Below are 24,470 nucleotides of genomic sequence, written 5' to 3'. Positions count from 1 at the left end.
GAGAGAGAGAGAGAGAGGGAGGGAGGGAGGGAGGGAGAGAGAGAGAGGAGTAGAGGCCGGCCATGAGCATGTGGAGAGAGAGGGGAGAAGGGAATGGAGAGAGAGTACAGGCAAGAAGGCAAGAGTAAGAGAGCAAGGCGGGCAACCAGCCCCTTTCATGGTGTCAGGTACACCTGGCTGTTGCCGAGGTAACTGTGGGACGAAGCTTAGACAGAATGCTAACACTTGAAGGATTAATCTAAATAGTAAGCTTACTCTCTTGCTAACCACTTTAGTTTACACACACACACACACACACACACACACACACACACACACACACACCATGGTTCTGGTGTCTTCATCTTGAAAAGAGCTTACACAATGTTCTGAAGAGTAATCTTAAAGCAGGCACAGTGGCCCATTCCTGTAATCGCAGCCCTCAGGAAGCTAGGTATAAGATCCAATTGTTTGAGGCCAGCCTAGGCTACATAGCAAGACTCTTTCAAGATAAAAGTGGGGAGGGCTAATCTTTCAATTCCCTTAAGAGTGATCTGGTTTGAAGTGTCATCTGACCCATTGGCTGTGCCTCCAGTGGTCTCTTCCTCCAGGGACACTCCTCCAAAGACTTATGCTACTTATTGCTAGGGAAGAACCTGGAAAACAATCACATAAAGTCACACTTCCTGTACTGCAGCATTCTGTGATTTCAAAGGAAAGATGGCAGTTCCCAACAATGAATGGTCACTGTGCACATGACTAACCAGGTCGGTTAAAGCACAAGGTTGGATCCTGTGTTCCTCCCAAGGCATTGCGTCTTTGATTGGTGGGACTGTGTGGAGTTTGTGTTTTAAATAAAAGTGCCTTGTGAAAATCAGTGAGGGACAGGAAATGAGGTTGATGGTGCCCAGTGGTCTGGGAGTTTCTTCAGTATCCAACAAATTTACACACCCTCTTAGTAATCGTAAGTTCATTGGTAATGAAATATTATGTTCATTAGGACTTCTTGGAACATTTAACAAGTTTATCAGGATATAAATAACTGCTAAGCTAGTTAGCTTTAACCTCTTCAGAAATGAAACTGTTACGTTGGCCTAAAGATACTTTTTGTAAAGAAAATATAATACCTAAATTAGGCAACATATTCCCGGGAAGTCTGGGAACCACTAGCTTAGTGCTTCCGTAACTTTTCCATAGCTCTTCTAAGCTGTGGGTGAAGAGCTCAAGGGCTATTTCTGTGCTAAAGCATGGCTATGGCTTGACAGTAATGTTACTCAGAACCTATTCCTGGGGGAGGGGGACGTGTGCATATCCTTGTATATGCAGGTGCACATGCGTGTAGAGGGCAGAGGTCACCCTCTGCAGCCATTTCTCAGGAACTGTCCTCCCTGATTTTAGAGACAGGGTCTCTCACTGGGAATTAGGACTTGGTGAGTAGGCAAAGACACAAGGATCTGCCTGCCCAGCCCTGGGATTACAAGTGTGTGCCACTATACCTGGCTTTTGTATAGGTGCCGACAATTGGACTCAGGTCCTCAAGCATGCGCAGTAGGCTGTTTTGGACTGAGCCATCTCCCCGGTCCCTGGAACCTATTCATACTCCTGCCTCCTAGGTGTAGTTGCTGTAAGAGTCATTAAAACCTTCCTTGCCCAGCACCGGGTATTGTTATCGGTAAATGTACTTCAGCTTTTATCTGGTTGGTCAATAACCCAGGTCAGTAAATTACCTTACATGTTTATCTTTATTATTTTTTAAAAGCGTGTGTCTTGACCACAGCAGGCAGGAACATACTCTAAGCCCGGTCTTCCAGGGAGACATGATGGGAATGTACTAGGCTAGAGTGAGCAGCTGGCCAGCACTTGCTATAATGGTTTTGAATGGTCTGAAACAGTGCAGCGAGCTTCTAATGTGCCCACACATCATGCTTCTGGGGAAGGTCTGAACCCCGTTTCTACATTCGTCTCAAAGGGAAGATGGACTAGATGTGAAGGTTTGTAGATCTCAGCACCAACCATGTACCCCTTTACCTCGGGGTCCCCACTAAAAGCCCCTTCCTTGGCTCTTCAGCAAATGTTCATTGTCCTGGGCCCTACGCTGGGCGGTAGGGTATAGGATGGAACAAGAAGAATGACATCGTCTGTTAAGTGCTTGTGATGAGCCAAGTAGTGTGTTTGGAGCATTTGCATGTAGGGTCTTGCATAATGTTCAACTATAATACTCAGCAGCAGCCCTACAACTAGCTACCGATATTTTGCTACATGAGGGAAGTAAGGTAAGATCGGTTGGTTAATTTTTCCAAGGTCATCCAAGAAAGTAAGTGATGAGGCTGCGATTTCAGCCCGTATTTTCAAACTTTCTGTTGTGTTGCTCCCTAGAAAGACCACGGAGCCTTACATACAAGAAACGGACAGTGTGTGCGTTCATTGTCAACTGCTGCACAAGATAGCTGGCGCGCCAAAGGTCTAAGGCTTCAAAACCACACACTGGCTCTGGCAGGAGTGTTGACATCCAATGGCAGGAGCCGAGGGCTGGGAGCAGGGAGAGGCCCCTGCTGCTCTTCATAGTTACCTTTCCGGAGCTAACCAGATTCACAAAAGAATTGCATCAATTCCTGCCTACAGAACTGGAAGGAACATGAAGGTGATGAGCCATCTCCAGATTCTGACCTTAGGTCCACAGGTCACAGGAGAACTAGTCATATGAGAGGGGGCATCTCCTCCACTTTCAATCACTCCCTCCTAGGCTTTACCTCTTCAAGCTCCCTTACCATATCCTACTAGCTCATTGGGGACCAAGCTGCCCACCCATGAGCCTTTGGAAGACATGATCAACTATAGGAGCTTTACATTTTTACCCTAGAAACTCGTGGGTACAGACCACTTCCAGTGGCTCCGATGCTCTCCTGCAGGTGGCCTGGGAAGGAGCCACCCCAGTCTGCCAAGGCTCCACCCCAGAGCTCAGAGCACACTAATCCCACCAAAGCTGTCAACAGCTGTCGGGGTGGGAGCAAAACACACCTTGTTCTCTGCATCATCTCTAACTCTTCAGCTTCCAGATCAATGGTGTGCATGCACCTGTTTGCCACACAGCCCTCTCTGTCCCAGCGCACACTGGGAGGTGACATCTTTGCCTCCTTTCCTCAGTTCCAGCTGAGACACTTTACATGCCCTTGAGTCAGCATATTCAAAGGAGATTTCCAGAAAAGTCTTATCAGCAGGTGACAGCTTAGGGTTGAGAGAAAAATGGAGACTTTTATCTTTTTCCAGATTTTCTTTTATAGTGTAAGCCCTTGTGAGACCATACGTGTGTGATTTTTTTTAACTACAAAAGTACACTTTATGAAAGACAGATCAAAGTGGTTACAAAATTGCATTCCCTTGATCACTTGAAAGCTGCTTTTCTGAAATGATGTTTTAAGAAAAAGACATGAGGATATGAGATTCTTTGCAGTGAACTGTGTAACAGGAAAGCTCAGGTTGGGCTGCGGGATAACTCAGTCAGCTTGCTTTGCAAACATGAGGTACTGAGTTCAACACCCAGGACACACTTTAAAAAATAATAAATAAAATAAATCAAGTACGGAAGTGTCTGTTTGTGAGCTCAGCAAGATCTGGAAACAACAAGACTTGGAACTCTGGCCAGCTCTGAGCCTACTTGGTGAATTCCAGGCCACTGAGAGACTCTGACTCAAAATAACATGGTTGAGGAAGGAAAACTGAGGCTGTCTACTGGCTTCCAAATGTTCACCTACACACACACACACACAGAGAGAGAGAGAGAGAGAGAGAGACAGACAGACAGACAGACAGACAGACAGACAGACAGAGACAGACAGAGACAGAGAGAGAGAGAGAACTCTTAACCCCAGGTGATGAGAAGTTTAATGGATGAAGCATGCATGCCTTCAGCCATAACATCCTTGGTGTGACTTCTCAGCCCCCAGAGTTGTGAGAATAATTCTCTGCTGTTTCTGAATCTCAGTATGCACGGATCTGTGTGGGGACTGGAACACAGGAAGATGGGAGCCCCGGTGAATAAATCAGCTGTCAGTGGAGATCAGGGCCGGGCTGCCCCACAGCGCCCCTTGGAGGAAGCATGGGCAAACACCACTTTGCTTGTGCTGCAGGAACAGCTGTGACTCCTTTCCTCTTAGAGGAAAAAACTGGATGATGTTTGACCCAATTGTTGTTTTGGTTGTTTATGATGCACAACGGAGGGGCCACACCCACTGCTAGGCATTGCCACTTGCACTTCTATCCTTCTTATGACTATACTTTCTATATCCTTGTCTCTTTTGTCCTTTTCTCTCAGGCCTGCTTGGTCTTAAATTTTTATCATGGACATTTTCAAGTATACACAAAAGAGAAGAAAATGGTCAATCTTCAGATTCCACCAGTGTTTATTCATGGCCAGTTTTGCTACACATACACACACACACACATACACACACAGTCACACACATACACACACATACACATATATACACAGTCACACACATACACATATACACACACAGTCACACACATACACACATATACACACACACATAAACACACAATCACACACATACACACACAATCACACACATACACACACACATACACACACAGACACACACATACATACACACACATGCATACACACACAAACACACATACATACACACAGACACACACACATATTTCCTTCACACACATCTATCTTTTCTCCCAAGCACTAGATACATTTTATTTTTAAAATCTGAGATCTGGTTCTCAGACAATTTCTCCTAAGGTATGTGATTCAGTGTTGTGTTCCCTTGGAGTATGCACAGCTAGGAGCCATGACACCCTACAGTCCCATCTCAGTGCTCCATCCCCATCCAAAGTCCCTGCCAACCCCTTCGCCTTGGGTCCTGGCAGCAGCCACTCCTCTTCTTTCTGTCTCTATGGCTCGCTGGATGGTTTCAAAGCAAATCCCAGAGAGTGTGCCATTTTATCCAGAAATAGTCCTGAATGTATTTTTAACACATAAAGGCTTCTTTTGCTGTAACCCAGCCGAATGCCACAATCACACCTAAACCTTAATAATCCTCGGTCTAACAAGCAGGAAGTGTTCAATAGCTTTCATTTTTATTTGGATCTTTCATTTTGTTGTTGTTGTTGTTGATGATGATGATGATGATGATGATGATGGTGATGGTGATGATGATGGTGATGGTGATGATGATGATGGTGGTGGTGGTGGTGGTGGTGGTGGTGGTGGTGTTGATGGTGATGTTTCAGTAAGAGTCCTGCTATGTGACTCTAACTGAGCTAGTACTCGATGTGTAGCTAGCCCAGGTTAGCCTTTAACTGTAAATCAGCTTTCTAAGTGTTGCACCACAATACGAGTAGTCCCTTACTCTGGCTGCAGTCACACAAAGCCTGACGTCACACAGCCAGTCATGTATTTGCTGAGGGGGAAACAAGTACTTTTTCTATAGAATTTGCTCCATTCGGAGTTTATCTGGTAGCAGCCCATGGTGCTGTCACTGTCTTCCCTGGGACCTGGAGGGGCCGTGCAAGCAGGGTCCTACGATGAAGAGAGAACACCTTGAATAGGTAAGGACACTATCCTACACCATACCTGAGGCAAAGCCATATCTGGGAATTCTCTCTTCATGTAAAGCTAATGTGTGAGTTCAGGTGTTGTCTTCATGACCCCTACCCTGGGAAGTTCCTAGCAATTCTCCCCCAACAATATGGGCATCTACCACTGTTGCCTGGATACACTGTTGCTATGGGGTTTGCCAAAGGATGCCCTCCTTGGCCCTCACCCCTCCATGTATTATCAGAAAAAAACATTTCTTCATCCTTTTCAGAATAATGATGTGTCTTAATTTCCTCCAAAGGTGGCAGCCACTTATTTTTAAGTCGTGGATTGTTAACAATTCGATGTATTTAAATCTGCTGAATTAATTATTCTTCCTGACTCTCAAATGATCCATCTTTGGTTTCTAGGAGTCCTTCGTGAAGTAGATTCACAGTCTTCATGTATGCCTCTCTCTTCTCACTGTGAGGAGATGCTCCCAGCTCACCACACATTTTCTACCTAATTCTGGGATCAGCCATCCCTCAAGGAGCCTGGCTCCCTACAGGATAACAGCATTTTTAAGGACCATAATCAAAGTGCTAAGCATGTTTTTGCCATTTTGCTGTCTTTTAGGTCATTTGGGGGCGGGGGCACAAAAATAGATCATAAATCTATACTGACATTTTGAATTCAAATTTTAGGTAAGAGAGATTTCAAATTGCACTTTTTTTTCACTTAGGGCTACGGATATGACTGGGTGGTATGGCACTTGCCAAACATGAGAGCAGGAAAAGGAAGGAAGGATAGGGAGAGAAAAGGAGGGAGGGATGTAGGAGGGAGGGGAAGGGAGGATCTCGGCTCCTAATAATTCTGACATTATTGCTATCGCGGACCTTTTCAAACAGCCTTTCCATTACTCCCACAATGCAGTCATTGAATATAAATCTATATATGCTTCTTCGTTATTTTTAAGAATTCATTACATACTTCTGCCAAGGGTATACAGTTACTTGTTTATAATATGAATTACCCTTGTCCGTGTCTAGCTTCCAAATGGATGAGACTCGAACTGTGATTTATCAGGCTCTGCACAATTACTGGGGGATTACCCATAATCTAATTCTCTAAGATTAGAGACTGGCCACTTCCCCAGCTGGGCTCCCAAACACTTGCTGTTTGAATGTTCTGGGGTTATTTCTGCTCCAGACTCTGGTGTCCTGGGGGGGCATTTCACTCCGGCATGTGCTGCTGGTCATCATGACTAATGTAGACCTCCTGCTTTCTCGGTCGTCCCTCCTCCTCTCTCTCCATCCCTTCTTTCTCTTCCAGCTTTCTCTCTCTCCCTCCCTCATCGTTCTTCTCTCCCTCCTTCTCCTCCTCCTCCTTCTCCTCTCCCTGCTCCCCCTCTCTCTCCCCCAGCTTTCTCCCTCTCCCTCTTGGTTCCTACCTGGGACCCCAGCCCAGTAACCTCAAATTCCACATTTCTCTATTCCTTCCAGTAATTGGCGATAGTCATTTTTATTTAACTGATGGTTTTAAATGAGAGAGTAAGGTTTGCACAACAAAGGCTGGTTGGTGTACATGGGAACTTGCTCATCTTGGGGCAATGAAAACTCGGAGTACAGAACTTGGCATACGAATACAGGAAGCACCAGACCAACCCCCAACAGTTACTGCTGTGCTAAGTCTCTGTTTTCCAGGTTAAACCAATATTTATAAGCCATGTCCCAATTGCCAACTATTGATTAGGCAAAAAAGGCATTTTCTTATTTAACACCCCCCACATATAAGCTGCCTGTAGATCCTTATAGTGTCTTCAAATGTCTCAAAGGCTGTGGAGCTCAGCATCATTTAGCATGTTTTGGATGTGGATTTAGCCCCTCCCCGCATCAGAAATACCTCCGGCAGGCTCTGTACCGAAAGCCTTCAGTTCCCAGCCTGCACAGCTCACCCCTCGCTTCACTTATCCCCTGGGTGGTTCCTCTTTCCGCTCATTCCTTGCCCGCCTCACCCTGCTCTATCTTATTCCACAGCATCCCCTCAAATTCTATCTCACCATTAACAGTGTGTTAGCTTAAAGACTGTCAAAAAATTACCGGATAATCAACTTTAAAAGAGCAAAAGTTTGGTCTGGCTCACAGCTGTGGATGTTCCTCGGCTGCTTGGGTTTACGGTGAAGCAGGAAAGACAGGAGAGTGCTAGAGAAAAGTCTCACCTCGCGAAGGTTGGGAAGCTAAGAGGAAAAGGCAGGAGCCGGGATTCCAATATCCTTCTCAAAGACACACCACAGTGACCTAAAGTCTTTCCACTAGGCCACATCAGAAAGGTCTCACCACCTCCCCAGAGCACCCTGGGAGGAAGAGTAAGCCTTTAACACATGGCTCTTTGGTGGCATTTCAGATCCAATCTATAGCAAACATGTATAACAGTTCATGAAGAACAGCGGGGAGCTAACTAATTGTTGAATGACTAAATGAACACACCTAACAATGTATCTCGGAGATCCCATAAAGCAGTTCTATGTCACCCGACACCAGATCCACAGACCCTCACATTCTTCATTGTGGTGGTTAATGTTGTCAACTTAACAGATTCTGAGATACTTATCTAGGCATGCCTGGGAGGGGTATCTTGATTAAGTTAATTGGTTCGGGAAGCCCCATCTTAAATGTGGGTTGGGCTATTCCCTCTGCAGGAATTCCTGAGCCTTAAAGAGAAAGCAAGCTGAACACTAAAAAGCACCCATTGCTGTCTTCTTGTTGGCTATGGATGTGATATAAGCGGCTGCTTCCCCGGGACTGTATATCTTGAACTCTGTGCCGGAATAAGCCCTTTCTCCCTTAAGTTGCCTGTACCAGGATGTTTTATCAGTAGGAAAAAGACTAAGATATTAATAAAATATTTTAATGCTGGAATATAACACACACATTTATATACTTGTATATATGTATTTATATATGTATATATATACTTATTCTTAAAAAATAAACCATGTTTCCTTCCCAGTCCTGCTCCTGGAATGGCAACTCTCTGTGACTATTTATTATTAAATGTCTAGGACCATAAGCGTTGGCTCATTCCCTGAGAAGCTCGTAACTTATTTAGTCCAGTTAAACTTCCACTTGGCTAGTTGATTCTCTTCAGTCCTGGCCCACTTCTTCCTTCATATCTCCTTAGCATCTCTCCAGAATCTCTTTTATTGTATCCTGAATTCAGCTACCTCTCTAGTTTATATCCATCTCCCCAGTCCGGCTCCTGAATCTCTCTCTTACACTCTCACTATTCCCAGAATCCTCTTTCTGCCAGTGCCCCGCCTATTTCCTGCCTCAGCTCCTTGGCCATCAGCTTTTTTATTGGCAACTGATGCTTACAAAAGATTCTCTCTCCAACTTACCACATCTAAGACCATGTAAATGTTTTGTAAATTGTGTGTTACTGTTGTTGTTTAGAGGATAATGACAAAAGGTCTCCATATGTTTAGTATGAGCATATTTTGGCCAAATATTTTTAGTCTACAGTTGGATAAAACCAGGGACACAACACCCCTAGCTAAGAGGGGATAACAGTATTTACAAATATGGGACATCAGGTGCTGGCCTGGAATGTGGGGGTATAAGAGGGATATGAGACGGATTGTTCTTATCCATGGGGCTTGATACTTATTAACTGCCTTGTTTCTACTAACACAGCCAACTTAGTGTTGACTCTTCTAAGATCTGTATGGAGATGCCTTAGATAAAACTTCCAGGTCATTGTCAACCATGAGATCCTGAAAGTCCACATCTCTCCTTGGACTTGGCTGACAGAATATTTCAGTCTCGGAGGGTGTTTCTGCATTTCCCCAGCTTCTGTGTCTCCATCCGTCTTCCCCGTCCTTTCTTCTGATGGTCATTCTCATCTCTACATCACCCGTGAACCCAAGGGACCTTTCTCAAACAAAATTCCGGCTGTTCGTTAAGTTGCTTCTCTGAAGTTTGCTTTTCTTAACTCTTACATGAGATAATACTTACTTTACAGGATGATGAAAATTTTAATTAAATTATGATAATTATCCAAGGACTTGCCCAGCTTAATGTCTACCCCATTCTAGGCGCTCAATAGAAGTTGGTTTTCTTCAGTTGGCTGGTTATTGAGGATTCTGTTTTGCTAACGTAGAAGCATAGGTAAACACTTTGTTTCCTACAATAACTTCTTCTACTGCAAACTACTTTCTCCATACTCAGCCAAAGCCCATCTCAGCTCTATAGTATGGTGTGGATCATTGCAGAGGTCCGAGAACACAGTAGATGTTATTAAAATAAGTATATGTATTTGTCGGTCTTCTCTTGTTACTGTGGCTTCTCAGTAACCGACTAGGGATCTCAGGTAAAGTAGGGTCAGGGTCAGTCTATAAACCCTCTAGTCCCACCCCTACAGTTTCATTTCAGACAGCTAAGTCCCATGTGCAGAAGGTCCTACAGCCATCTTGAACAAGCACCACCAGCTGGACACCAAGGGTTCAAACACACGAGCTTGTGGGAGGACGCGTCCTCTTCAAAAGGCAACAGCGGTGTAAACAAATGGCCGAACAAAAATTCTGAGGATTGGATGGCGATTAAACTCGCTCATTTGTTGGCCATTTATTCATCTGACCTCATAATTAAAACAGCAAAAGGAGTCGAATGGAAGAAAATCCATGAAAATTGGAAAATGAAGTGATTCAACAGTATACAGCAGTGGTGACTTAGAACACAGATTTATTCTAAATAACCCTGGGAATCACTATGCTTCTAGGTTTTTTTAAGTAAACTAACTTGTTCTCTAGCCCTGGTATTACAATCTGCTTCCTTCATCTTCTTGTCAAGCAGATAAAGAGCAGATACAGGCAGATGGCCTGACACTTCACAGGGACCTTTCGTTTATTCTTGGGCCCACATACGGTGAGACAAGGTAGAGGAAGAGGAAGGAGCTGCCATGACCATTCACAAACCCTGCCCCTCATTAGAGATGTGTGAGCACACGGCAAGCAGTCCTTTGGGGGTGTAACTCTTTCTCCTGTCCCAGATGGGAATTCCAGGTCTTCACATAAGAATTCCCATCAGAAACCCTACCCCTTCTACAGCTTCTGTTGTTCTCTTTAGGATATGCACTCACATGCACACCTGTGTGCACATGTATATAACATACACATATACATCATGTACATGTACATTTACCACATATATATTATAAACATAATATATGCCATATACTACAAATACACATACACATATGCACACAAAGGAAGTTAAGCAGTTATATAGGCATTAAGGGAGAGGCAGGTAAAATCCTGAGCATGAACGTGTTGGGGAGAAGAGAGAGCATGAAAAGAGAGGAAAGACAAGGCAAGCCGAAGGTGAAAGGGTGAGAGAGGGTGGGACGAGACACCTAAAGAAAGATGAGAAGTAAACAACCAGTTAAGAAAATGGAACTTAGAAAAGAGGGAAAGAGATGTTAGCAGGAGAGTGGAAGGAGAGAAGGCAAAAGGAGGCAGGGAGGGGAGAAAAGAACAGAGCTGCAGGCACGATGGGGTGGGTGGTGAGGCTGTGTCTTCACAGTTGGTGCTCTTGGCCCCACACTGTGGGTAACACATGGGTCTCCTTGAATCACAGCTCATTTGGGTTTTCCTGTTCTCATCTCATTTTTGTGACCCCTGGAGGCTTTTCCAGCCAATATATCAGGCAGAGTACCAAGTTTCCCTGGCCAGGGCCCAGGTCTACACCCCACAACTGTGCTTCTCATGGCCCTCGGTACCCTACATCTCTGTCCTGAGGTCTGTCTCAGAGGCCTCTTCAGCTCTACCAACCAGCTACGTGGTACCTGCCTCTTTTCGAGGATTCCGGTTTCACTGGGGCTTTTGGCATTTTAGCAGGGTAGCATCCAGTCTAGAAATATGAAGAGGGGAAAAAAAAGTTCATCTTATAAAAAGACATACTTTTCTAGGGGCTGGACACATGATTCAGTGGGTAAGCCCTACAGGAATCTGGATCCCCAGAACTCACATAAATGGTGGGGGAGCGTGGCAGCCTGCCTCTAATTCCATCAAGACGCCCTTGAGGGCTGAGACAGGAGAAACCTGAGAAACATGGCTCACAGGACTAGCTGTGTAGATGAGCTCTGGCTTTGATTGACAGACCCTGCTTCAGTGAACAAGGTGGAAGGATGACTGAAGAGGTTTCACGACACCAACCTTGGGCCTCCACACACCTGCCACATACAGTGGAGAACAAAAATGCACATCCCTGAAGCACACTTGCTTTGCCACTCTGACTCCTTTACGTCTTCCACCACCATGACCCTCACCCAACCACAAGTTCTCGTCTCTATCCAGCTTCTTAGGGTCCAGAAAACACCTTTTAACGCCTATAATTATCATGTCAGACAGGAAGGTTATGACTTAAAATCCACTGTCCATCTCCATCACCAAGAAGCTCAGCATCTAAAGGGAGACGGGCACAGGAGATCCGGAGAAGAGCTCCAGCACTATACAATCTGGGGAGCCCTCCGTAAAGGAAACGATACCCTGTTGCTAGGAACAATTGGCTCTTTTGAAAGAGCCCATGGAAGAGCTATGCCAGCTCCGGAGGAGGTTAAGATGAGTATCATTCCCCCAGCTACCCAGAATCAAACAGAATATTTCCAGAGGAAGGTAGACTGACACACTAGCTCACTGATTAAACCACTAGATCTATGCTCTTTCTGTTTTAGTCCCCTTTTGTCCCCACTAGGGGTGGAGGGTGGGGAGAATCCAGATGCGTTCTAAGGTTTACATTGTGATTGAGATAAAATCTAATTGTCAAAGCAAAGTGACTTAAACAAACTAGAAGTTTCTGCTTCCCCTAATGGAACTGGATAAAGGGAAGCCCAAAGCTGGCATGGAGCCTCCACGGTTTCAAGGGTCAGTCTCTTTTCTTCATGTGAATCATCCACATGTCATCTCTGAAGCCAACGGGGGAAGGTCGAGAGCAAGGGGGAAAGCCCAGTCCTTCTTGGCAGATCACACCGCTTCTTTGATCCCACCAAAGCACCAAGGTGTTGTCACATGGCTACAATAAGGTGTTAGGGGAAAGGGAAAATGTCGTGTTTCTTCTGGTGGCCAAGGATCGCTATGTCAGAAGAGAATGCAGACGGAGAAAGGGTGCTGTGGACATTAGACATCCGTAAGGCTGCCGCATATCATGCACACTGTGTGGTCTAGAAGCCACGAAGCAGAAGTTCTAGTCGTTCAGAAGCCTCTAGTAACAGAAGCCTGGATGTGCTATGCTGTGCCTGCAAGCTCTCTTCTGAACTCTTTCATTCTGGTAACTTTGCATCCCTGCACCTGAGCCCATGTTTTGGCTAAAAATGATGCCCTAATGCCATGCAAAGGACACTGGAGGAAGACGAGGCAATAACCAACTTCGAGAGAGGTACCAAAAAGGAAACAGTGATGTGTGTGTAAACCAAACTTCGAACGTTTATCAATTCCAGATGTTAGCCAGAGCCACAATAGGATACAGCCCAGGGAACTCTATAGGATTCACCATTGAAGAGGTCTTGGTGGCTTTTATTGATTGGCAACTTGGCAGGATCTAGAATTACCTTGGAGACAAGCATATTCATAAGGGCTTATCTAGGTTAGGTTAGCTGGAAAGACTCATCCTAACTGCCAAGGAGGGCCAGGTGAGCATTCATAACTGTTTAGTGACTATGGATGGGATGTGATTGGCCACCATATGCTCCCACCACCATCAGACTATTCCCTCAGATTGTGAGCCAAAATAAACCCACCTTTCCAACTCTAAGTTGCTTTTCCAGGTCGCCTGTCCAAGCAACAAGTCACATAAGTAAGACAGAGGCCAAAGTGACTCTGACATGACCCAAGAGAGTGAGACCTGAAGACCGTGGCTTGAGAGAAAATCATAAAGTAGAATCTGATAGAAACAGAGAGTGGTGAGAACCCAAAGTGCCCATAGCAGACGGCAGACCCTTTGCTGACTGGTACCATCACGATAACCCACAATAACTGACACTAAAACATGAATGACAAAGATTCGGTACAGCTTCTCTCACAGAGACCAACACAACAGAACTTAGCTAAGTTAACGTCCATTGTTCTTTCCTGAAGAATCTAAAAGTACAAAATACTGAGGAGGGGTTTACAACACTGGGGACACTGGGTGACAGGAACCTCCATGTTACCACTCAGCCATCCTCAAAACATGACTCCTATCCCATTGCCCAAGATAACTGCTGCTACTCAAGTTACCATGTCCATATCACAGCCATGAGAAAGAAGGAAAGGGGAAATGAAGGCCTTCTAACCTCCAGGGACCATCAAGGAGTGTCTCACACCACATCTGCTTCATTCTCATTGGCTGGAACGTGAGGAGTTCACCACATCCACTTGGACACTAGAATAAAAGAATCTGTGTCTTGGAGATCAGGTCCTCAGCTTAAACTGTAGGGTCCTGTGGCTAAGGAGTGGGGACAGTCAGCAGTCAGAGCCTCAGGAGACCAAAGACAAGGAGACAAGGCACACCCTTGCCTCTGCTGCAGCCGGAAGGAGAGAGGGGTCCTGTGCGCGGGAAAATGAATAGAACATAGGAACCTCTTCCTGGTCGACCTTGTTTGCTCTGCAACATGTGCCTGAACATCATTGCTGTGAGACTGGACTCTTCAAAGACCAAGAGAGGGCTTGCTTCCCTACAACCCTCAAGGCAAAGAGAAAGTCTGCATGTGCAAAGGCCCTCAGCTGCTTAGGAACAGAGTGGGCCTTTGGCTCAGGGTTTTATCGTAGGCTCTGTGCTCCTATAAAGACAACTCAGTCACCACATCTGTAGAAAGACCATAAGGTATAGCTTGCACACCTTGCCCCAGAGGTGTACCAACTTTGCACACTGTAAAGTTGGTACGACGCACAAGGACCACACTGTGGAAAAAGAGATGGTGTTATCAAAGCCGAGATGCAAAAGGCGGAAGACATAGGAAAGAAGGTACCCTGGGGTTCAGCCCTTTGCTTGTCCCGATTCCAGCCACACTGTCCCTACACTCAGCTTCTCCCTGCCTGTGGCCCAGTGTCAGATGCTCCGCTGTCAACATGAGAAAAGAAAGGAAAAGTGTCATCTAGACAAGTAGGGTCCCCACAGCCAGCTGGAGACCACTACCATAGAGACGTGATTTTTGTACCCCGCCCTTGGTCTTGGGAGCTTTCTTAAGACCTCTTTTTTTTTTTTAACCTCAAAACATTACCCTGTGGTCCTGGCCTCGACCCATTAAGCAGGGCAAGTTTCTCCTCAGCTTCTGAATTATAAAGCCAGCAAGCATACATCCAAATACACACTACTATAAATACACAGTAGGACCAGATGTAAACACAAGATATATACAGCAAATACCACATGAACATTCAAAAACATACCATGTCCACTAAATACATGTAAACATGGTACACACACACACACACACACTCACATACACACATGCCACTTTTTTCTAGTTTCTCTATTGTCTTTTACACTCCCATTCAACCCCTCATACAACTAAATGACTGTTCTGAAAACACAAATTAAAGCACTTACTCATTTATACTCCAGTCTCTCTTCCTGTGGCTTCCAAAATCTGAACATATGATGAGAGTCAGCCGAACCTTCCGTGAACTGTCCCCTAGGATGCCACCCAACCACTGTCCCCACTTTCCTTCCCCCAACAACCACATGACTAGCCACCTTTCCCCAGAGGCTCTGACGTTTCTCATGGTTTGCTCCCCAGCCCTCCTACGTCACCAGTCACACACCCAGAATGTGTATTTACAGGCTGGGCATGGTGGCCCACACCTTCAATCCAGCACTCGGGAGGCTGAGGCAGGGGGATCTCTCAAGGCCAAACTGATCAACATAGGAAGCCCCAGGACTACAAGAGAGCGAGAGAGAGAGAGACAGACAGACAGACAGACAGACAGACAGACAGACAGACAGACTTTGACTCAATAAAAGAAGTATTTATTATCCTAAACCCCTTTGAAGCTCACCTAGTCCCTAAAGGGCTCCTGCCTTCCCAGTTGGAACCAGTCCCTTCCTCTTCTGTTCCTTGGGAAGGTAAGCAATGGGATGAGTCACCTCCTGTGTCTGTGTCTCCTGTAAGACAGATCGGAGTACCCTAGACAGCCATACTCACATGTCCTCCTTACCCCACAGATCAAAGTAGAAAACCAGCATGACTACCAGGACATCACCAGCGTGGTGGCCATGGCCAAAACCTATGCCACTACGGAGGCCTTTATTGACTCCAAGTATGACATCCGCATACAGAAGATTGGATCCAACTACAAGGCATACATGTAAGTCAGCAAGGGCTGGAAGGTGGGAGGAGTCAGTGGGCAGAGACCGGGATGTGGGAGGAGTCAGTGGGCAGAGACCGGATGTGGGAGGAGTCAGTGGGCAGAGACCGGATGTGGGAGGAGTCAGCGAGCAGGTGCTGGGAAGGAGGAGCCTGCTTTTTTCCACCAGGAGGACTCTGTATGTCCTCACCTCTGGTTCTGTTGCAGCTTAGCTCAGGGTAGATCTCTCTACAAAGAGATGTGAGTGTGTGTGTGTGTGTGTGTGTGTGTGTGTGTGTGTGTGTGTGTGTGTGTGTGTGTGTGTGTAAAAGGGAGAGATTAGTATAAATCAAGGACTCATTTGGGTACCTTACTGAAGGGTCAGAACTTTTTATGTGATGGAGAAAATTGTGTGGTCTGGTATGTGTATTGAACAGCAATCAGTTATTCACTGGAACCAACAAGATTCATTCTGAAGACACATTAAATTCTCTGGTTGCAAGCAACAGAAACTACTTCTGAATATTATGTTTTGCTTTTTGAAAAAAAAAGTTATAAAATCATAGGCAATCCCAGGACATTGCCGACTGCAGAAGCACTGAGGTTCAGGGAAGCCCCGGGAGCGTACGGAGCCACAAGTGACAGCTTGTGGTCATAGACCAGAGCTGAAGGATCCACCAGAGTCTTCCGCAGCACGTCTCTCAGAGTGTGACCTGCCCCTTGCTTTGGTTAAAGAGAGGCAGGAAAGCCCTATGGTGAGTCCCAGCAGGAAGGCAGGCAATTTGAGCAAGATCGCTGCCTGATGGGAGTAGAGGTGCTACCTCTAAAGAAAGAATATGAATGCCGTGTGACACAGGCAGTCCCCTGCCTCTGCTTCAACATGAGTCAACAAAGGATAGGCTAACCTGCTGCTGAGGCCATCAGTTTCAGTGTGACTCTGGAGTAGGTGGGAAGACTCCCCTTGCAGAAGTCTTCCCTACTCTGGGTCTCTGTCTGTTCCTCATATTGGAGTGTTGTTGCAGGTTTCTCTTGAAAGGATGAGACCCAACAGCCAATGCGGCGTTCTTGTCACCTTCAGACAGCACTGACTGTGGTCATAGCTCCATATCAGGAAGCTGCAATGACTGGCCATGGACAGTTGGACAGTCTGTCTGTTTATTTGATTCAATGCAGCATAGCTTTTGCCTGAGAATCCTTTGAGCAAGCCAAGCTGTCACCTGACTCTGTAAGGACACCAAGTCAAACAAAGCTGTGTCTGTTCATGCTGCGCCTGCTCATGAATGCATCCTCTGCCACAGCTTTTTACCTGGATTGCCTCGGCATCAGAAAAACAAGTCTTTGTGTAAGGGCCAGGCGGAGCCTGGGGAGGGAGCTCAGTCAGGACCGTGCAAGCATGAAGACCAGAGTTTGATTCCCAGCACCCACCTAAAAAGATACGATGTTACACACTTGTAATCCCAGCCCTGGGGAGGATCCTGGGGCTCAATGGCCAGCCAAGTTAATATAATTTACAAGCCCCAGGTCACAGTGAGAGAGTCTGTCTCAAAAAACAAGTTCCTGATGGACAACACCCAAGCTAGCTTCCATACTCCCTCACATATGTGTGTGTGTTTGTGCATTCATGCTCGTGTGTATGTGTGTGTGTGTGTGTGTGTGTGTGTGTGTGTGTGTGTGTGATTTAAAATAGGCCTGGAGTATTTCAATAAATAAAGCACTTGATTTGCAAGTACAAGAACCTGAGTTCAATCCCAGATCCTACATAAAAATACGAGTTATGAGGGCGAGTATGGTTGTGTAGCCTTTAATTCCAGTACCTGGAAGACAGGCGGGTCTCTTCAAGTTGGAGGCCAGCTTCATCTACACAGTGAGTTCCAGAGCCAAAGTTACCTAGTGAAGCCCTGTCTCACAAAGCAAAACAAAGCAAAAGTAACAAATGTAGTCATAAGCTCTTGTAGTCTATCCTAACGGGTTACCTCCAAGCTAATGAAAGACCTTATTGCAAAAGAGACAGATGGTATTCTACTGATGATACCCCAGGTTTTCCTCCAGACTCAACAGGCAAATGTTCACACACACACACACACACACACACACACAGAGAGAGAGAGAGAGAGAGAGAGAGAGAGAGCAAAATAAATAAATAATTAAATATTACTATTCATAATATAGAGCTAGGGAGTGATTTTAAGGTTTGAGAACCATGCAGTTGGTTGCAACTCTACGGTTACCTGGGACACTGGGAATTGACGAAAAAGAGCATAGTCCTAGAAAAGAGATAAAAGCCAGTTTTCAAAAGATAGTTCTGCAACAAGCCTTGAACCACACCCTCCACCCCTGAAAGCAGGCCAGAGTGGTTACTGCTTTCGGTTGTCCTCTCCCAGTCTTGGGGATCAGATCTCCCACTCCTGCCTCATCTGGGCTCAGCCCAGTGAGGTGCTTCAGTGTATCACTTCCTTCCTCCCATGGCCAGAACTTACATTTGATGTCGGTGTCACCTTGCCCCAGTTTCTTCTCTGGGCATTACCTCATTGCTGCATTCTTCAGGCTGAGCCCTTCTGGCCTGACAGCTCCAATTTGTCACTGCCTACTTAGAGGCCCAGACCCTCGGCTGGTCCACATCCAAGGGATGGGACTTATATCACATGTCAGCTAGGGCTGTCCTCCCTGCCCACTGCCATCCAACCTCCTCTGGCCCACATCCTGTTCTGCACTCAGGCCCTTTTTGATCGCTGCCACTGAGATGTGACTGCTCTCAGATTCTCTTAGCACACACAGCAAGGACATACATATGTATGTTTGCCCATTCATACACATGCATCCATAATTATTTCTGGAGCGGCACTGCTGTTGGGACTTTTATCTGGTACCACGTGGCTCACTTTTGCCTTCCCTGATTGCTTGTTTATGCCTCTATGCCAGCCAAGGAAAGGCTGGCTCCAGCACCCATCACTCCCTGGGCTAGTTACTTGATCCTCATCCATGTGAACAGTTTCAGCCTCTGCCTGGTGGTCCAGTGGGAAACAACTCCACCAACCACAGCACATGCTTATAGAAAGCATCATTTACCTTCCGTCCTAATGTCTTCATTCCAAGGTTGCTCAGACAGAAGCTTCTCCGCCTCCAAGGTTGTACATTTGGTCTTATACACCCTCCCGCCCCAAGTCATATTGAAAGTCTTCCCCTTCTTAAGTGGTAATCTTAGGAAGAGGGTTCAGAGAGGGGACTATGCCATCAGGGTAGAACATTCTAGAAAGTATTCAACGCTTGTTCTAGTTCCATTGTGTTACTGAAGGTTGACCACTCTGAACAAAAGCAACTGAAGGGAAGAAAAATGTATTTCAGTTTCCATTCCACGGTTGAGGAAAGTCAATGTGGAAACTCAAGTAGGAGCTTGAAGCAGAGACCATGAAAGAACGTAATCTGCTGGCTGACTAATAGGCATGTGCTTTGGGTTTTCTTATACAGCCCAGGAGCTCTAGGGAATAGTACTACCCACCATGGGCTGGACACTCCTGCATAAATTAACACAGATAATCGCACAGACATGCTCACAGGCCAATCTGACCTAGTTAGTCTCCCCACCGAGATGCCCTTTCCCAATGATTCTGGGCTGTATGGAGTTAAGGCAGAATTCTTAGAAAAAGAACTCAAAAGGAGCCCTTGCTTCATCCACTACATGAAGACACAGTAAGAAGGCACAGTCTGAGAATCAGAAAAATGTGTCCTCACCAAACCTGAATCTTTTAGGCATCTTGAGCTTAGACTTCCCAGCCTCCAGAACTACAAGAAGTGAGTTGTTGTTTATAAACCACACAGCTCATGATTCTGTCCCTCCAGCCCAGATAAATAAAGGCATATAGCCCAGATAGTTTCTCTGATCACTATGGGGATTACTACCCTACAGCCCACTGGCTGCATCTCATTCAAGTCGAAAGCAAGGGCCCATGCATGCATGTATAATGGGCTCCACGACCTCTACGTGGCCAGTTAAGGGTTTGTGAAGTCATTTGAAGGCATCTGCCATTAGGAGAGGATAACACCTGTGCCATCTCCTTCAGTTCTGTGGGGCTGAGCTGAGCTGGTGCTTACGAAGCCCTGTCACACGTGTCTCAGATGCCCAACGATGTCCTCAGGTGCCAGCTCTCCCAGTAGTCATCCTCTTGGAAGGAACTCAGTCTGGCTTGAGTTCCTGCTGCTTCAGCTCTTCAATGCCTTCTCACCTCCTCTTACTAAAAATAACAGCACAGCCCGTTGGTGCAGAGGGCCTGATGGGAACATTTCCTCCCGTTCATCCAGGACCCCACTAGCGTCTCACCTGGTCTCCGCTGATTCCCATCTTACCAGGAAAGAAGTTAGAGGCTGGCTGGTGCCGCCCATGGTAAACCACTAGACGACGCCGGAGCCTCTGACCTCATCAGTCCCTGCCTTCTTTCACCCTAACACATGATGCCAAGTGCTGTTCAGTTGCCAAGGCACCTCTCAATGGACACATCCTGGAGCCACAGCCAGTGACTTGGGGATTTCTTGTGCTTCCTGGAACTCATATCCATCGCTAATTTACCACGCCAGTCCTCCAGCTCGGAGCTAGCCAAGGCGGGAAGTGGGCGTAGACTAAGCCATATCCAGGATGATGGCTGAGCCCATGAGCACCATTGTCATCGTATTTTGTCAGCTTGACACAAACATTAGGCACCTGAGAGGGGCTCTCGGCTGAGGAATTGCCTCCGTCAGATTTTACCCATGCCGTAATGACCCTGAGGCATTTTCTTCATCACTAATTGGTGGAGAGGGACCCAACCTCACGTAGGTGGTGCCATCTCTGGGCAGGTAGTCCTAGGCTATATTTGAAAAAGTAATTGAACACGAACTAAAGAGCAAACCAATAAGCAGCTTTTCCCCATGATCTCTGTGCATCAGTTCCTGCTCCAGCCCCTGCTGCCTTGGGTTCTCTCAGGGGTGGATATCCTGAGCACTGTTCTGTGGCTGTGAAGAGATACCATAACAGGCACTTATAAACAAAGCACTTAATTAGGGGCCTGCTTACAGGAGTCCAAATGTGTCCTGGGTTCTCCCCAGCATACAGCACCCCTCACCCAGTCGGTAGCTCTTGGGCACATACTATATGCTGAGTCCCATTGGAAAGGTGTCCTCAAGGGATGGAGTGAAATGTGCTCCCTGGTTTTTGTTTGGTTTTTCGGTTTGTTTGTTTGGTTAGTTGGTTGGTTGGTTGGTTGGTTGGTTGGTTGGTTGGTTGGTTGGTTTGGAGGAGGGGGACGTCTCCTCTGTCGGGTCAGGTTAGATGAGCACTCCTGAACACAGTGCTGAAGAAGGGAGAGAAGAGGAGAAGAAAGGAGAGGAGGGGAGGGGAGGGAAGGAGAGCAGAGTCGTCTATGAAAGTGCAGGAAGATGTGACACAAGCCACATTCAAATGAAGCTTGAAAGAAGAATACTTAGGAAGGCAACAGTGGTAACAAAGACTGCTTGAGCCAAAAGTGCAAATGAGCGTGGAGGGTTCAAATCAAGACAGAACTCAGGCACAAACAAGCCCTAAGAAGGTAAACAGCCATGACTGAGGCAGAATGAAGTCCAGAAAAGGAATTGCGAGGGGTGACAAGGCAGGCGGAGGTCACAAAGCCTTCCAAACTCTTTGCCATGGGAAAGTGATTACTTCCTCCCTAAGACCATTTTTCCTACATTTAAACCTTTAAAAAATTCCAGAATCATAAGGTAAATACAATGCCCTAGTTCTCTTAAAAATGAGAAGTCATGCATATTAGTCATTTTTCCATTACTATAACAAAATACTTGAGCTAGTCAACTTAAAAGAAAAAAAAGGTTTATTTTGGCTCACAGTTTCAGAGGTTTCAGCCTATAGTTTTGTTTTGTTTTTTTGTTTGTTTGTTTGTTTGTTTTTTGTCACTGTTGCTTTGGGTCTGTGGTAACACACTCTTAAAGACTGCTCACATCATGGTAGCCAGAAAACCAAGAAGAGACAGGAAGTACCAGGGTCCCTTCAAGAGCATGACGCCAGAGACCTAACTTCCGTTTCCCAGGCATTAGCTGCTGAGGATTCCCTCACGTCCCAATGGCACTATAAGATGTTAAAAGTCAAGCCTGGGCTTTTGAAATCTGGTTTGGGGACACTGCAGCACCAAAGTGCCATTTTATCCAAGGCCTTTACTGAAATTTTATTGCTTTTGAAGTTCCCAGCATCCACATGGCACACACATGCCACACAACATACAAACAAAACACTCAGACACAGGAAACAATATAAGCAGAAAATACAAATAAATACAATTTAATCTTTAAATCTCAAAAGAAATATTTTGAAAGCAATACGTAATATCCAAGAATAAACAAACCAGTCAGCAGTAATGGAAATTACAGAAAGGAAAAAGAGAAGACAGAATACAGACATAAATGTTAGATATAATTTGGGCCACATAGTTGAAACATCTCCTAACCACAGGAGCAAAGAAAGCAGATTAGTGATAGAGATCTCTATGTCCTTGATGTGTGTTCTGTTCTAACCCAGGAGAACCTCCATCTCTGGAAACTGGAAGGCCAACACAGGCTCTGCAATGCTGGAGCAGGTGGCCATGACAGAAAGGTAAGAGACAAAGGGTATCCAGAAAAGATGCACCAGCATCTGGTGAGGTCAACCTCTGCCCAGTGCCCCACCCACTGAGCACTTCCCAGCTTGCTTTTCTAGCTGGTCAGCATCAATGACAGGGTAGCTGTCAAAATTACATTTACAGAAGGTAGCAGTTCCAAGAAATAAAGTGGTTTGTCCCCTGTTCCAGAAGTGGATGTGGAACCCTGAGGTCTTGGGTTCAAGTCATCTGGGCCCTGCCCTGCTGCCTCAGTAAAAGAACTAGGAGCCTTCCCCACTCCCCAATTGTTAGCAGATATCTAGGAGAAAGCAGTTAATGATTAAGACACGGTTAAAATGGAGATCAACCTTCCTCAGAACATATGAAGAAGGGAAAGCAAATTCCCCTTAAATTGTGAGTTGTTTAAGGTACAGTGTGGCTGGGGACCTATAGGTCTTTCTCACTTTAAGCACTACCGTGTTTGACCTCCTCAGCTGAGGAACGGCTGGGCACCTGCTCTCCGCATCAGTCACAGACAACTTCCCTAGGAACCTACTGGACACTGCCTGCAAGCCAGTAGGAGTAGTGGCCAGAGCATATGCTCTAGGGTCAGTAAACACTGAGTGTCTACTGTATACCACAGTGTGATGAGCAGTAAAGGGGCCAAGGAAAAAAGGCTCTGAGCATTTCCTCTAAGAACTGTGGCGCAGCTGCTGCAAGTGTGAGAACACAGCATGTTGGTTTGTGCCTTGGGGATGCACTAGCTTTTGTTGATGAAAGTTCAAGAGGCATGTGCTCAGGAGAGTCATAGGATCCCACCCCCACCCCTTCTATTGAAATTATTTCTTGCATGGCTACGTTGGATCACACTTTCTCTGACAGAGGGTCACAACACCACCAGGTTTAAAGCCTCATGGTCAAATCTGACAGAAAAGCCTGGGATGAAACCTTATCAGCTGCTTAGCCAGGATTTGGGTCACATGATCATCCCTAAGACAACACTATCTGAGAAGGCTACAGTGCTGCGTTTGCCGAAATCTACGTCAAGTTTCTACTCCGGAGGTTGGAGTGGGGCCTACCTCTTGAGTCTCAGGGAGGATTGTAATGCTATTTGTTAAGACATCTTTAGGAGGAGGGGGACTAATTGCCCCTCCTAATAACAGCCATCTTGCCCATCTTCCGTAAAGGAGGAGACAATTATGTTAGGACAGCATGAGACATGAACACTTGCAGTAGGGACAAGGAGACGGGGCACCCAGTGAAACTTTGGTAAAGAGAGATGAGGGAAGAGTTCCTGAAGAAAGGGGCACCAGAATTTCATCCTAAAGAATGAGTGGAAACCTAAAGCTTTGGTATCGTCTCTGCAACTATGTCATAAGCATTCAGTGCGGGCTATAGTTTTTAGAGCTGGGCCCTGGAGAAACAGTGGTGGGGTGAAGAGAGACATCAGCCCAGCCCCTGTGAAATTGTCAGTTCAGGGTCTGTAAGCTCAGGAAAGCAGATGAACCAAGGCGAGTGCCCCAACCCTTCTAGATAAGTTAACAGGTAACTCTGAACTTCTTCAACTGGAAAATGACGAAAGCAATAGACAAGTCCACGTGTCACCTGAATGACTAAATCCATGACGTGTGCCTATCAGGGTGGATATATGCCCTTCTCAGCAAGCATAGGTGGGAGCTACAGCGTCTTCTTAGAACTCCCTTGTACTAGTTGGTCTTATGGGGATGTGCCTGGCACCTATTCCCCCCAGGGGACCTTCATGGACAGCCAGTGCTGTAAGTCTTACCTTCTCCATTGCTTCAGAAGATCACAATGGAGATCCTCAGGTTGCTACCATCCTGTGGTTTGGCTCAGTCTCAAGCCACGCAGATGACTCCAAAAGAAACCTTCACAGGACAAGGTTTGCTCAGCCTAGCATACACTGTCCCTCATGTAGTCAAGAGCAGTGCACATGGCCTGGACAGACCTACCTAGTAAAATTCCTACAGTCTCAAAGTCCCTAGAGACCCTTAAAAAGGACCGGCCC

At 46.1% G+C, this 24,470-nt stretch overlaps 1 protein-coding gene across 1 annotated transcript in view; it reads left to right on the top strand.

Moving 5' to 3' along the window:
* The window catches only part of SYN3 (synapsin III), a gene marked incomplete at both ends in the record, with an annotated part of 318,172 nt that overhangs the window by 280,652 nt on the left and 13,050 nt on the right, over positions 1–24,470 (top strand). The window contains 2 exons of the mRNA XM_080935390.1: positions 15,727–15,869; positions 22,387–22,461. Coding sequence (XP_080791516.1) covers positions 15,727–15,869; positions 22,387–22,461 — 218 coding nt within the window. The remainder of the gene's footprint in view (positions 1–15,726; positions 15,870–22,386; positions 22,462–24,470) is intronic.

The sequence above is a fragment of the Micromys minutus genome, assembly GCF_963924665.1.
Source record: "Micromys minutus genome assembly, chromosome: 22".
Taxonomy (NCBI): Eukaryota; Metazoa; Chordata; class Mammalia; order Rodentia; family Muridae; genus Micromys; species Micromys minutus.
Note: the sequence above shows the minus strand (reverse complement) of the source record. Positions and strands in the feature narration are given on the sequence as shown.